General features: G+C 46.1%; 1 protein-coding gene across 1 annotated transcript in view; it reads right to left on the bottom strand.

Annotated features, from left to right (window-relative positions):
• The window catches only part of HUNK (hormonally up-regulated Neu-associated kinase), an 89,902-nt gene extending 81,889 nt beyond the window's left edge, over window positions 1-8,013 (bottom strand). Inside the window, exon 1 of the mRNA XM_075910712.1 lies at window positions 7,322-8,013. Coding sequence (XP_075766827.1) covers window positions 7,322-7,579 — 258 coding nt within the window. The 5' untranslated portion in view covers window positions 7,580-8,013. The remainder of the gene's footprint in view (window positions 1-7,321) is intronic.
• Window positions 8,014-13,669: the final 5,656 nt, after the last annotated feature.

Raw genomic sequence — 13,669 nt, 5'->3', positions numbered from 1 at the left:
GGATTTGGTGCAAAGTAGATATTATATCATAAGCTATCTGAACATCCCAGAAACACCCAGTGATGATAGGGTGAGGTAACAGCACAGTTCTGGCATTCACTTTGTATTGCCTTGATCTTGTGCTATCACACAATGCATTATAATGCATCTGAGCCTAGTTGAGGACACATTAATCCAAAAATGTAATATCTAAGTATATACATTTATGAAGCAATAATATGTATTAACTCCTCCACAGCGGTTAAGGTCTGCTGCATCATGCCTTTTGGGGCACCTTAATTTACTTGAAATTTTGAATGACTGTAATGGGCTCAGATTGTGTCTGTGCAGCCACTAAATATTAGCATTAAGCTTCACATTTTATGGCATTTTTATTGACATTAAATCAGTGCCCTTGCTCAATAACTGCTTAACAAAACAAAATCAACTTGTCAATTTATTTTTTCTTTTTCCAATACACATGAAGCACTAATCAGTATAGTGAGTAATAGGGCTGAAAAATGTCAGTTTAGAAAAATGCAGCAAATACCATGATTCTACAAACTAGTCCACATGAGAAGACCTTTAATCCAGCATGGAGCCACTCTGAAGTCAATGGGAGTCCACCTGCAAGGACACGTGTCTGGGATGGATAAGATTATAGAGTTGAGCTCTACGTGATTTTTTTTCTAATCTACAGGAGCTAAAAAGTTTGACATAAAGGTCTTCTGACCTAGTGAAAGTACACTGTGCCACCAGAGGACCTGGATTTTAGTCCAGACTCCAGACACAGAGGAACAGTCCCTCTTCTTCACTGTACTATGAGACAAGTAAGGTGTCACGCCTACTGAATATTTCTTGCTAAGCAATCTGAAAAGCAATTTGAAGGGGCAAAGGAAAATCAATAAAATAATTGTCACAAAGGCTGCCCTGTGTGGCTTAACATAGAGCTCCTATTAACTTAAATGTGGTTTTGGCGGCCTGATCTGTGTAAGGAGTATGATATTGAACCTATACTTGTTTAGAACAAGTTTGTTGTGCTTTATTTCGAGTAGTATTCTACTCCTCAACTTGTCCCACTGCAGTCATTGAGAATTCTGGCAGATGATAATGCAGAATGATGACGTCTTGAAGAAGGTGCCTGCTCTAATCTCCTCCCTAAAACCCCACATACAGAGCAAAGAAGCCAGGAAAGCAGACGTTTGTCTTTCCCACTTGCAGTCAGGGCACAGTTGCCTGTGTTGGGCTCTGTGTGTGTGGAGGGCTGCTCCAGCCCTGTGGGGCTGCCAGCTCCCAGCCCGCATAGGATGGAACCAGCAGCCCCTATGCGGGCTGGGAGCACACATACTCTAACTGCTGCTTCCAGCCCTGCATGAGGCTGCCAACCCCCAGCTCATAGGACTGGGAGCCAGCAGCCCATCATAGGGCCAGAGGCAGCCGAGCTCGAGCAGCACCTACCCACAGCGCAGGGGAGCCACTCCAGCCACTCTCTGCCTCCGTTCAATTTGTTAACTGGTTAAATGTAACGTTTCACTCGTTGTCTAATGAAACCGGATTTTACATCCTTACTCCCTATGTCGTGGTTTATCCAGAAGCTGGAGAAGTTAAAGAAGTGGGCTTGCTGGGAAAATGGGCCTTTTAACCAGCAATTAGAAGTGACAGGTCTGACTCTGTGCCAGCTGAAGTCTGTCACAGCCCCCCCCCCCCCCCCCAATGACTTCCATGGTGAAGGATCAGCCCATCTACAACTTGCTGACCTGGCAAGGGGAGCTCAGAAAGCAACATGCCTGTCCACAAAAATAAGGACACGAGCCCATGTAATTGAGAAGATTGTTTCTCCTACGTGTTCACAGTTTGTTCCTTTTGTTATAATTGTTGTTATTCAAGAAATAAAAGAAACTATGAGTCTAGAAGCAGACACAGAGAGGCCAGTGGTGGGTCTCTTTTTTTTTTTTTTTTTGGAGGGGAGGGAGTTTTTTTGTTTAATAGACTGAAGTAAATGTAGCAATCCAGAAAAGGGGAGGTGGAAAGGGCATGCCTGCATAGGTGTCTTTTATCAATCAGAATATTAGAGGTATTAGTTACTGAAACTATGGATGTTAAAAATCATGTTAGTGGGGTAACTGTGTAACTGCTGAAAATCTCAGCAGTTACATGGTTACTTGTGCTGCGGGTTCAGCCGTGTAAAGCTTAGCATTATACTGTAAAGTCCTCAGCAAAGACTCCACAGGAGTGGGGCCTCCAGCTCCTGCCAGCCCCACTGGCTCCTGGGGAGAAGGCTTCACTGTGGCAGCAAAACCTGCTCCACGGGAGCAGAGCTGGCAGCCCTTTCCCACACAGCTCCCAGGGAGGAGGCTTCACTGAGTGTAACCGCCACCGTTAACCGTTATATTGGTTAAACAGTGAGGCTACATTTAGACTGCAGGCTTCTTTCGGAAGAATCTTTTTTTGGAAGAGATCTTCTGAAAAAACTCCTTCCGAAAGAGCGTGTCCACACTGCAAAAGTGCATTGAAAAAACCACCTGCTTTTTCGAAAGAGAGCCTCCAGACTGAATGGACGCTCTCTTTCATGTAAGCTGTGATTGCTATGAAAGGCGTGGCCACCAGGGCACCTGTGCTTTTTCCTCTTGCCAAAAGAACTCCCTCTTCCCTGTCTACACACGCCTTTTTCCAAAAGAGCTCTTTCGCAAAAAGGCTTCTTCTTCGTAGAATAAGGATTACCAATGTCGGAAAAACCCCTCTGTTCTTTCGATTTTCTTGTGGAAGAACTCAATTGCAGTATGGACGTTCCTCAAGTTTTGTTGGAAAAACGGCCGTTTTTCTGACAAAACTCTGTAGTGTAGACATACCCTTAGTCATTTACACTCAGACATCTCTAACTGAAGCCCAAGGATGAGCTTGGCAACAGAACAAGGATGGATTTTTTTTTGTGCTTCTACAACATAATAATCACTAATCCTATTACTGTTCCCATTGCAAGTTTCAGGGCACATTACATGTTAAATTTCAGCCCATAATAAATTTCTTCTACAACTGGAGTTAAAAACTTGAGTACAGGAAATTATAATGGAAATTATGACAATCTTAACGATAGCTGCATTTACAGTACCACTATAATTAGAGTACATTATACTCTTGTCACTTGCTTACCGTGATCTGACTGGTTAAAATAAGCTGTCAAACCCACTCTGAACAACTGTAGAGAAAACTCTTTTTAGGATTTTTAACCCCTTTTATTATTGTTTGTATTTGTTTGCATGTAGCCCTAAGAGGCACCAACAGAGATCGGGGCCCCATTGCATTAGGCACCATAGAAACATAGTAAAACAGTTTTTGCTTCCAAAGAGTGTACAGTCTCAGTAGAGAGCCAAAGGATAGGAAGTGAAACAGAGGCTTACTTAGCTGAAGCGACTTGCCTACAGCCACTCAGCAGCAATGTCCAGACTAGAATCTAGGGATGTGCCTACAGAGCACCCTTACCTCGAAATAAGCCACGTAATTTGTCTTACACAAATTGCGTAGCTTATTTCATGTTAATTTCAAAACAGTTTATTTAGAAATTTGGTGCTGTCTACACCGCACCAAATTTTGAATTTAAATGCTATTCCGAAATGTCCCTTAACCCTCGTGAAACGAGGGCTACAGGGATGTTGGAATAAACCGCCCGTTATTTTGAAATCTATTTTGAATCTATTTCAATAGACACAGAATAGCTATTTTGGGATACTTCCAGTATCCCGAAATAGCTCTGCAGTGTAGACGTAGCCTTAGTGTCCTTACTCCCCATGTAGTATGTTAGACAGATTAAGGCATACTGTGTCTCCATTTTTGTTAACTAGACTTTTTGTAAAAATTAGAAAGATTTTAAAAGTTTGTTTAAACCTTCCTTGGAGAGAAGTTTCAGGTCAGTGTGGGACAACCTAGTCATTAATACATCACTTGTACATAACTAGGAAGGCCAGATTATCTCAAAATTAATACTTTTCTCATTAACTGAAATGTGTTCTCAGACTATTGTTTCTACAGCCATATTCATTTTATCAGGACTCGTTTCCTGCAAAGGCCCAATACCCCCATGGCGTGTAATTCCTTTGGTGTCATGGGTTACACTAAGGATGAATTTAGCTCAATAGGTGCAATGAGGTTTTAATAATCATAAAGTGTTCTGCACTACACAAGTCTGGGTGTTCTCCACTGACAAACTGGTTAGAAACTGGGCACAAAGGTATGTGCTCAAACTAGGGATGTTAACTGTTTAACCAGTAAGCATAGCAGTAAGCCTGAGACTGGCTAACCAGTTAACTGGCCATGGCTAATTAACTCCGGTGCCAAACAGCCACCCCAGTGACTGTTCAGCTTGGAAAAGAGAAAACTAAGAAAGGTTATGATGGAGGTGTCTAAAATCATGACTGGCTTGGAGAAAGTAAATAAGGAAGTGTTATTTACCCCTTCAAATAACACAAGAACCAGGGCTCACCCAATGAAATTAGTTGGCAACAGGTTTCAAACAGACAAGAGGATGTACTTCTTCACAACACCCAGTCAACTTGTGGAACTCCCTGCCACAGAATGTTGCAAAGCCAAAAGTAATTCTGGGTCAAAAAAGAATTAGGTAAGTTCCTAGAGTATAGTACATCAATGGCTATTAGTTAAAATAGCCAGGAAACTCCCCTGCTTTAGGTGTTTCCAAGCCTCATAATGCCAGAAGCTGGAATTGGATGACAGGGAATGGATCTCTCAGTAATCGCCCTGTTCATCACCCATTATCAGAGGACAGAATACTGAACTACATGGACCGTTAGACACAGTGTGGCCGTTCATATGTTCTAAACCAGTGCTTCTGAAACGTTTTGGCCTATGGCCCACCCAGCTCAATGCAGACCTTTACACAGATGACCAGCCAACCACCAATGACGAGGTGGGTACAGGAGGAGGTGGGCTGCAGGATCTGGCCAGGAAGTAAGGTGCAAGAGAGGGCTGAGAATGAGGGTGGCGGTTGTGAATTAGAGTCTCAGCTGGAGAGGGACGTGTGAGGGTGAAAAGATTATGGGATCCTATGCTGCCTTCCCTGACAAGCCAGATCTGGCCCACAAGTCTCGACTCTTCCCCCTCCCCCCACGCAGCAGAGAGCCAGCATTGGCACTCCATTCTCACAGCAGGGCTGGAGCACCAGTACAGGCTCCACACTGCAGCGGGGAGTGAGCCCTGAGTCCAAGGACAACCTGCAAGATGGTACAATCTGAGGACTACACTTAAGAACCACTCCTTTAGGCATTCACTAAAAGATTTTGTATACAGTAGTAATAAACAAACAATAGTGAGTCTCCATAAGATGATTTCATCACTCACTAACATCCTCTAAAAACTAAAATATGTGCTACATCTTCAAGTGTATGACAACGTCTAATCACAAACAGTCAACCTCCCAAAAAACCCACTACCGCTCTTTTTAATAGCAAATAGTATCTGTTTGTCTTGCTTGCAGACATACCAAATTACACAGTGACCAATATGCCAGTTTAAGGGGTTATGTTCTTTGCCACAATGTTTAAGGAATATTTATAACTAAAGGCAAAAGGGGAAGATAAATAATTCAATTCTATATTGTATTACAGTGAATAAGACATTTTAAGAACAAAACAAAACAAATCCATGGTTACCAAAAATCTTAGTTTATTGATAAAATGAAAATACTATTTTTGTGTTTGAATGTAGCCAAACTGTTCACAAAGTTCAGTGTACTATGAATTCAGATATTTTCTTTATACTGTCTATTTAGAACCATGTTAATTTTTCCTTGGGCATAAAATACTGTGGCTCTCCAAGACACCATGGCTACGTCTAGACTGGTATGATTTTCCGGAAATGCTTTTAACGGAAAAGTTTTCCGAAAATGCTTTTAACGGAACAGAGTGTCTAGATTGGCACGGACACTTTTCTGCAAAAGCACTTGCCAATCTAGACACGCTTTTCCGCAAAAAAGCCCCGATCGCCATTTTCACGATCAGGGCTTTTTTGCGGAAAACAAATCTGAGCTGTCTACACTGGCCCTTTTGCGCAAAAGTTTTGCACAAAAGGACTTTTGCCTGAACGGGAGCAGCATAGTATTTCCGCAAGAATTACTGATTTCTTACAATAGGAAGTCAGTGCTTTTGCGGAAATTCAAGCGGCCAGTGTAGACAGCTGGCAAGTTTTTCCGGAAAAGCGGTTGATTGTCTGGAAAAACTGGCCAGTCTAGACACAGCCCATGAGTTTTCATTTTGCACCTTTGATATTCATGAAAAGTGCTGCAGACACAAGTACCCATTTATCTCTAAATGATAGAGTGCAGGTATAATGCCCAGCCAATGAGTCTCAATCCAGTTAGGGGAACTACCTCTGGCAGAAAGGACAGTCCCTAGTTAATTGTCCTTTCAATCACTGACAACTTTCAGTCCTAGTGGGAGCATCTTTGTGCTCAGATTGCCAATAATTTATGCCAACTGGATTGGTGGGGAGATTAGTGTGGCAGAGACCTTTATCTGCTCCCCGCTGGACTGGGTACACCAAACTCATTTCACAGGCAACCAAATCCCAGGAACCCACTCAGGAAAAAGTACAATCTCATATCCACCATATGCCAGCAAAAAAGAGAGGGGGAAGTTGTCTCAGTTCGCCTTTCCCCCACTTAAACTACTGGAGTTGCCCCCCAAACTCAAATGAAAAAGTGCATTCTCTTTGCCAAGGGCTAGCAGGACAGCTGGCCCCAAGGTGAAGAGGGAAGCTCCCACGGGTAACGTGGGGGGCGGGGGAGAAGGCGGGAGAGGAGAATTGAAACACGGCGCTATAACAATTGTAAATAGGAGCCTTTGGAGGCATAACTAGGGGGACGGCCGCAATGCTCCTTGCCAGAAGGGGGGCTGGATTAAAAGGGATCTTGCTCCTGGAGGGAAATGAATAAACTGGGGGAGCTGCCCCTCCTAATAAGTCTGCGGGGAGGGGAAGGGGGGTAGCTGCCTCGGTTGTCGGCTGGGTGCTGTGGGAGCAGAGGAGAGAGCTGCCCCCGAGGGTGGGTGTTGCTGGGGGGGATGGATAGAGAGGCGCTGCCGCCGGGAGCGGGGTCGGGAGGTGCATGAAGAGGGGGAGCAGGAGGCTAGCAGAGGGAAGCTGGTGGGGAGTGCGGCGCGGGAGCTAGCGGGGCAGGAGCTGCTGGCGGGGAGGGAAGTTAGCGGAGGGAAGTGAGTGCGGGGTCGGGAGGAGCAGGGCTATTCGGGGTGCCCGGCGGGGGGAGCCGGGTCGAGGTGCGGGGCTGGGGAGGGAAGCTGGCGGGGAGTGCGGGACGTGGGGAGGGGGGTCTGGGTACCTTCTCTCCGGTCAGCACGTGCAGCCCCTCGCGCACTTTGGCGAAGGACCCTTCCCCCAGCTTCCTGCCGATCAGGTAGCTGCCGACGCGCTTGGTGTGCTGGAAATCCCGCAGCCGCTCCCGCGCCCCCGCCGCGCTGAGCCAGGCGGGCAGGAAACTTCCCTCCGAGCCCAGCGGCGCTTTCCGCGGCTCCCCGCCATCGCCGAACCCCGCCGAGGGCGGCTCGCTCAGCAGCCCGTCGCCAGCCGCCGCCGGCATCCTCCCGCCTGCCCCTGCTGGCCGGCGCCGCTCCCCGGCCTCCCGCCGCTACTGCCGCTGCTGCTGCCGCCGGGGACCTTCACTCGGCATCGGGACAAGCCCCGCCTCTGCAGCCCCCCGCGGCTCCCCGCCCCGCCGAGAGGCGGCAGCAGGGCGCACGTGTGCTCCGGCGCCGTCTGGAGACAGGGAGAAAAGTTGCTCGGAGCAGCCGCGGGCTAGAGCAGGGGAGAGCGGGTGGCCGCTCCAGCGCGAGTCTCTTCGGCAGCCGGGCGGCGTGCAGCGAGCCGAGCCTAGCGACTACTGGAGGCGAGCGAGCAGCGCTGGCACACAAGGCGCATCACGTTGAGGAGCAAGCGAGAGGCAGCTCCCGCAGATCAATTGTCTCCAGTCCCCGTGCAATCCGGGTTCCCTATTGGATCGGCCTCGCTTTACCCCTCCCCTCGCTCCCCTGGAGTGTGCAGCCGAGAGGTGCTCTCTCTGGGCTGGAGGCTCCCTTTTTCAGAGGGGGAGGGAGCCAAAAAGCCTCATTCCGGTTGAAATGTGCGGTAATTTAATCCGGTCACACGCGGCGGGAACAGATGTGATCTAAACTCAGCACAGCAGCGTGAACATTTTCAAACCCTGGTGGCCCCTCCCTTCCCCCTCTTCTGCGAGTGCACAGCTCTCAAAACAGACCCCCACCCCACCCCTCACCCAGCGAGAAAAGCCACCTCAAATTCATGACAGTGCTCTGTAATTTTAGGCTAAAAGTCCTAGATCCCAGCAGGGTACAGACATTTTGCGTGGTTCTTTTTCTGGACATGTATGTGTGGGGTTTTATTGTCTCTCTTTTTTTTATTCTTGCTTGAGAATATTTTTATACTTCACTGCTTTCCCCCATCTTTCTGCTTGTGAACCTCTGCTTGCGGTTTTTCTTTCATTCTCTTGTTAGCAAAATGTGCTCCAGAACTGAGATCGTGACAGCTCTGCCAGCGAGTGCATGAATACTCCCCCCCCCCTCACGTTTTTAATACATTCACAGAGTGCCAATGCAGTTCCTATGCAGCTTTTCGATGTACAGCTTTTTTGCTTCAGTTCACATTATTTTATTTACAGGAGCATTCCACATTTTTAAGTTTTCTACCCTGATTTTGTTTTTACAAGTAATTCCAAGAAGCATTTTTCAGCGTAACTTTATTTGATATAGCTTTCTTTGTATTAGCTGTATCCTAAGATGTTTTACAGATGTAAAGATGTTAATTTCTTCATAATACACCTGCAGCTTTATGTACAAAGAGGGGAGACAGAAAGGGAGACATAGATTTTGATTGCTCCTTTCCCTCCTGTGATGGAGCAAGGGTGATCCTTTCTGCACAGATCTTCCTCATCTAGGGCAAAGAGAGAAAAAATCAGACTCTTACATTGTCCTTCCAACCTTTTTTGTACAAAGTATGTACAGGTATTTACAGAGACATTCAGGGACATACAGAAGAGAGAACCATAGAATCTAGAGATTGATGTATTTGTTCATGAATATACTAAGGTCCTGATCCTAAAGTGAAGCACCCCCCACCTTATACTGACATCCTGGGAGTTGAGGACACTAGTCAGTATCTTCACTCAGGTACTGAATTCCTATACATAAAAACACTTCCTTGAGCTAGCCCAGAAGACTACTGGACCACTTCTCATTTAAATTCCTCCCTAAAACATACCTGTACCATGACACCCACAACAAAGAATTCAAAGGTGTTTCTCTTTATTTACACTTTAAAAGTCAAATTTTTGTTCCACCATGTACAGACTAATCCTTGATTAGTAACGAATAATCTTCTTGTTACCTCAGTGCTTCCTCCAGTCTATTTACACCCTTCTATTTTGCATAACCTCCCTTCCATGTGTTATGTGTCTGAAACTAATTTGTAAGCTCTTTGGGGCAGTTTCTTATTTGTACTCTGAGTCAGTTTAACACACTATAGGCTACGTCTACACTGGCCCCTTTTCCAAAAGGGGCATGCTAATTTTAAACTTCGTAATAGGGAAATCCGCGAGGGATTTAAATATCCCCCGCAGGATTTAAATAAAGATGTCCGCCGCTTTTTTCCGGCTTGTAGAAAAGCCGGAAAAGAGCGTCTACACTGGCCCAATCCTCCGGACTAAAGCCCTATTCCGGAGGATCTCTTATTCCTACTTCAAAAAGGAATAAGAGATCCTCCGGAATAGGGCTTTATTCCGGAGGATCGGGCCAGTGTAGATGCTCTTTTCCGGCTTTTCTACAAGCCGGAAAAAAGCGGCGGATATCTTTATTTAAATCCTGCGGGAGATATTTAAATCCCCCGCGGATTTCCCTATTACGAAGTTTAAAATTAGCATGCCCCTTTCGGAAAAGGGGCCAGTGTAGACGTAGCCTATTAGATACTATGCCCTAATGAATACTAAGAAATCTCTTCCGTGTGTGTGCAGGCTAGAGACATTCCCCCAACAGAGGATGCATCAGATGTTATTATATTATTGATGAAAAGTTACATTTTTAGCTGAGATTTCATATGAGGTGGAAAAGTAATGAAGGGGAAATATGGGCGGGAGCTGAACAGAAGTGTCTAGCAACAATAGCACTTATTTTGATGGTTTCCTTTTGGTTTTAAAATATACACACTTCCCCTGCTATGGATACATTTACAGTATTACAATACACCCAAACAGAAAATAAGCAAATTACCCATCAGCTCTCAACTCCCACCCCTTTTCCAGAACTTTATCCTTCCCTTAAGGAAAAGTCTGTGAGAACAAATGGCTCTTTCAGCTTGTCCTGAAGTTTAACGCTTTCAGGCTTTGGCATGCCAAATGAGGGAACAAATTCCACTGCTGATGATGCCTCAAGAAAACTGGCCTGCTCGTGCCCCCTTTCAGTTAAGTCAACAGACACCATATCTCGAATGCAGCAATTAGCTCAACTGTGGAAGGAGCAGGGGAGAGTTTATAATTCACAAAAAGTGCCAGTGCAAGATGAGCAGAAGGAGCAGAGAGGGAACAGAGAGAAAGATAAAGTCCATGAAACGGGCAGCAGCAAGTTCCTGGAGGGTTTTAAAAACCAGGAGGATTGATATTCTTTGATCATAGTCCTGACCAACTTTCCCCACTTCAGACAAACCACCCACCACCATCAGTTCCTCCTGGCCCTAGCAAGTCACTTGGAATTGATAAACTCTCCCCTGCTCCTTCCAAAGCTTACCCTTCAGATACAAGTGTAGTTATCCCGAATTGGAGCACAAACCAGGAAGGATCCAGTGTTAAGCCCCACTTGCCCCACCATTGGGAACAGTCTTTCAGAAGGAGGGACACTTTCCAGGACTGACACCAGAGGTCAAAGCAAGTGGGTTTGCCCTGGTTCACGGCTCCAGCAGGAGCTGTATAGGGAGCTATTTAAAAAGCAGTTGGGGATCCGGGTTGTAATAAGACTTGTAAGGAATTTTAAGTTATTTTCACTCCTGCCTTACACCAGGTCTACACGAGAAACTTCTGCAAGTTTAGCAATGTTGGCTGGAGCTGTGATTGATTTTTTTTGTGTGTGACATTTTTATATTGGTAAAAGCCTTCGTGTGGATAGAAGTGCTTTTGGCAGTATAACTCATTTTCTTTCGGCAGCTGTTATAAGCTATACCAGCAAAAGCACTCTAGCATAGACATGGTTAGATGTGGCCTTAGGGCAAGGGTGGGCAAGATATCCTCTTGTGGGCCGGATCCAGGCTGCCAAGCCATCGGATCTGGCCTGTGGACCACCCTGCCAGAACCCTCAGTCACACAGCAGCTGCTATTTTAAGCACAGGACTCTGTCTTGCAACTCTGCTCTGGAGGGAGGGGGAGACTTCATGTGATCTCTCCATCCCCGGTCAATCTCTCAGCTCCTATTGGCTGGAAACAACCAGATTGGCCTGGAAGATAAAGGCAGCACAATCCTATCCCCCTGCCAGAGCTGAGAGCCATACAGAGGGAGCAGCCTGCAGTATTAAGTGACCTGGGGCTGCAGTAAGCAGGGAGCACATCCTGCCTTGGGGATGCTGCAGGGCTGCTGGCTGGGAGAGGCTTAGGTAAGTGCCTCCCAGCCAAAGCCTGACTCTAGCACCCCAGCCCCTCCTATACCCCAACTCCCTCCCTCAGGTCACCTTCAAAACCCTCTGCACCCCCCTGCCCCAGGTCATAACTCCCTCCCAGACCCTGCACTCCCTCCTGTACCCCTCCCCCAGGCCAGAATCCTCTCTTGCACCCATATTCCCTCTCTGACACTACACCCCAATCCCCTGACCCAGGTCACAACCCCATCCTTCACCCAGACTCCCTCTTGGGCCCCACACCTTCTCCTGAACCCCAGTCCCTTAGCCCATGTGCCCTTCTGCACTCAACTTCCATCCTAGACCCTGCACCCGCTCCACAGGAAAGTGTGGCCCTTGACCACTTTCCAAAATCTTGGCGTGGCCCCCCCCCCCACCAAAAATTATTGCCCATCCCTGCCTTAGAGGCTTATTGTCTTTAGGGAAGTAGACTTAGGAAGCCACTTTCTGACTGACACCAGGCATTAGAAGATCTACCCATTACCTGAATGTGTCAGGAGTGCAGCTGACCAAAAACTGATTTTTTGATTTGTTGGCAGTTCTGAATTTTTTTAAAAAAATGTTCAGTTTGGATCAAACCAAAACCTTTTTGAATTTCTAATGAATGGAAAATTCAGAAAAATTGCATTTGGAGTCAAACAAAGCATTTTGTTTCAGAAAAAAATTAAAATAATGAATGGTCCTGCAGCACCTTAGAGATTAACAAAAACTGTAGAAGGTATCATGAGCTTTGATGGGCACAACCCACTTCTTCAGATGAATGGAGCAAGGGGTCCAGAGGGAAAAATAAATGGCAGAAAAAGAGAGGAAATGGGGAGGGAAATGGAAATAAAGGAAAACCTTGTCAATTAGAGTGTCCATGCTAAACGAGGTTAATAGAGTGGGCTGTAAGTGCCCAATTCTTAGCTTTTGGTGTCATTTGGGTGTTGAATATAACAGCCCATCCAGTTCATGTCTTTGTTCAAACCTGGGTTAAATGTGTCAAATTTGCATATGAAAGTCAGTTCCGCAGTTTCTTTCTCCAGCTGGTTTTTGAAATTGCTTTGTAAGTGTATAGTCACTTTTAGCTCCATGAATGAGTGCCTAGGCAAGTTAAAATGTTCGCCAACAGGTTACTATGTGTTACCATTTCAAATATCTGATTTGTGTTCATTAATCCTTTGTCATAGAGACTGTGGCCAATATACATGGCAGAGGGGCACTTGATGGCTATGCAGCTGAATGAGCCTCTGATGTGGTGGTTTATGTCGTTAGGTCCTGTAACAGAGGTGGTGCTGTGGGAGGAGGGGCCCAGGTTTTAAGCCAGCTCCCTCCAGCGCCAGCTCCTGCTCCCTCTTTTACTGCCTCTGATAGAAAAACTTAAAAAACTAGTTGAGTAGTCACTCAATAACCCAATAAGCATATGCTTATCGGATAGTCAACTACTCAACTAGCCATTTACATCTCTAGTCTTTACTACTGGGTAAGAGCATATTCCAGAATGAGGCTTGTTCAGTTTCTCTTGTTTAAGGTGTTCCACTTGAATAGCAGAATAGTTATTGGCCCATACACAGGCAATCACCGGGGCTGTGTCTAGACTGGCAAGTTTTTCCGCAAAAGCAAGTGCTTTTGCGGAAAATCTTGACAGCTGTCTACACTGGCCGCTTGAATTTCCGCAAGAACACTGACTTCCAACTGTCTGAAATCAGTGCTTCTTGCGGAAATACTATGCTGCTCCCATTTGGGCAAAAGTCCTTTTGCGCAAAGCTTTTGCACAAAAGAGCCAGTGTAGACAGCTCAGATTTGTTATGCGCAAAAAAGCCCCAATCGCAAAAATGGCGATCGGGGCTTTTTTGCGCAAAAGCACGTCTAGACTGGCCACGGACGCTTTTCCGCAAAAAGTGCTTTTGCGGAAAAGAGTCTGTGCCAATCTAGACGCTCTTTTCCACAAATGCTTTTAACGGAAAACTTTTCCGTTAAAAGCATTTGTGGAAAATCATGCCAGTCTAGACGTAGCCCAGAT

This window comes from Pelodiscus sinensis, chromosome 1 (assembly GCF_049634645.1).
Source record: "Pelodiscus sinensis isolate JC-2024 chromosome 1, ASM4963464v1, whole genome shotgun sequence".
Taxonomy (NCBI): Eukaryota; Metazoa; Chordata; order Testudines; family Trionychidae; genus Pelodiscus; species Pelodiscus sinensis.
This window is presented reverse-complemented; position numbering and strand designations above follow the sequence as displayed.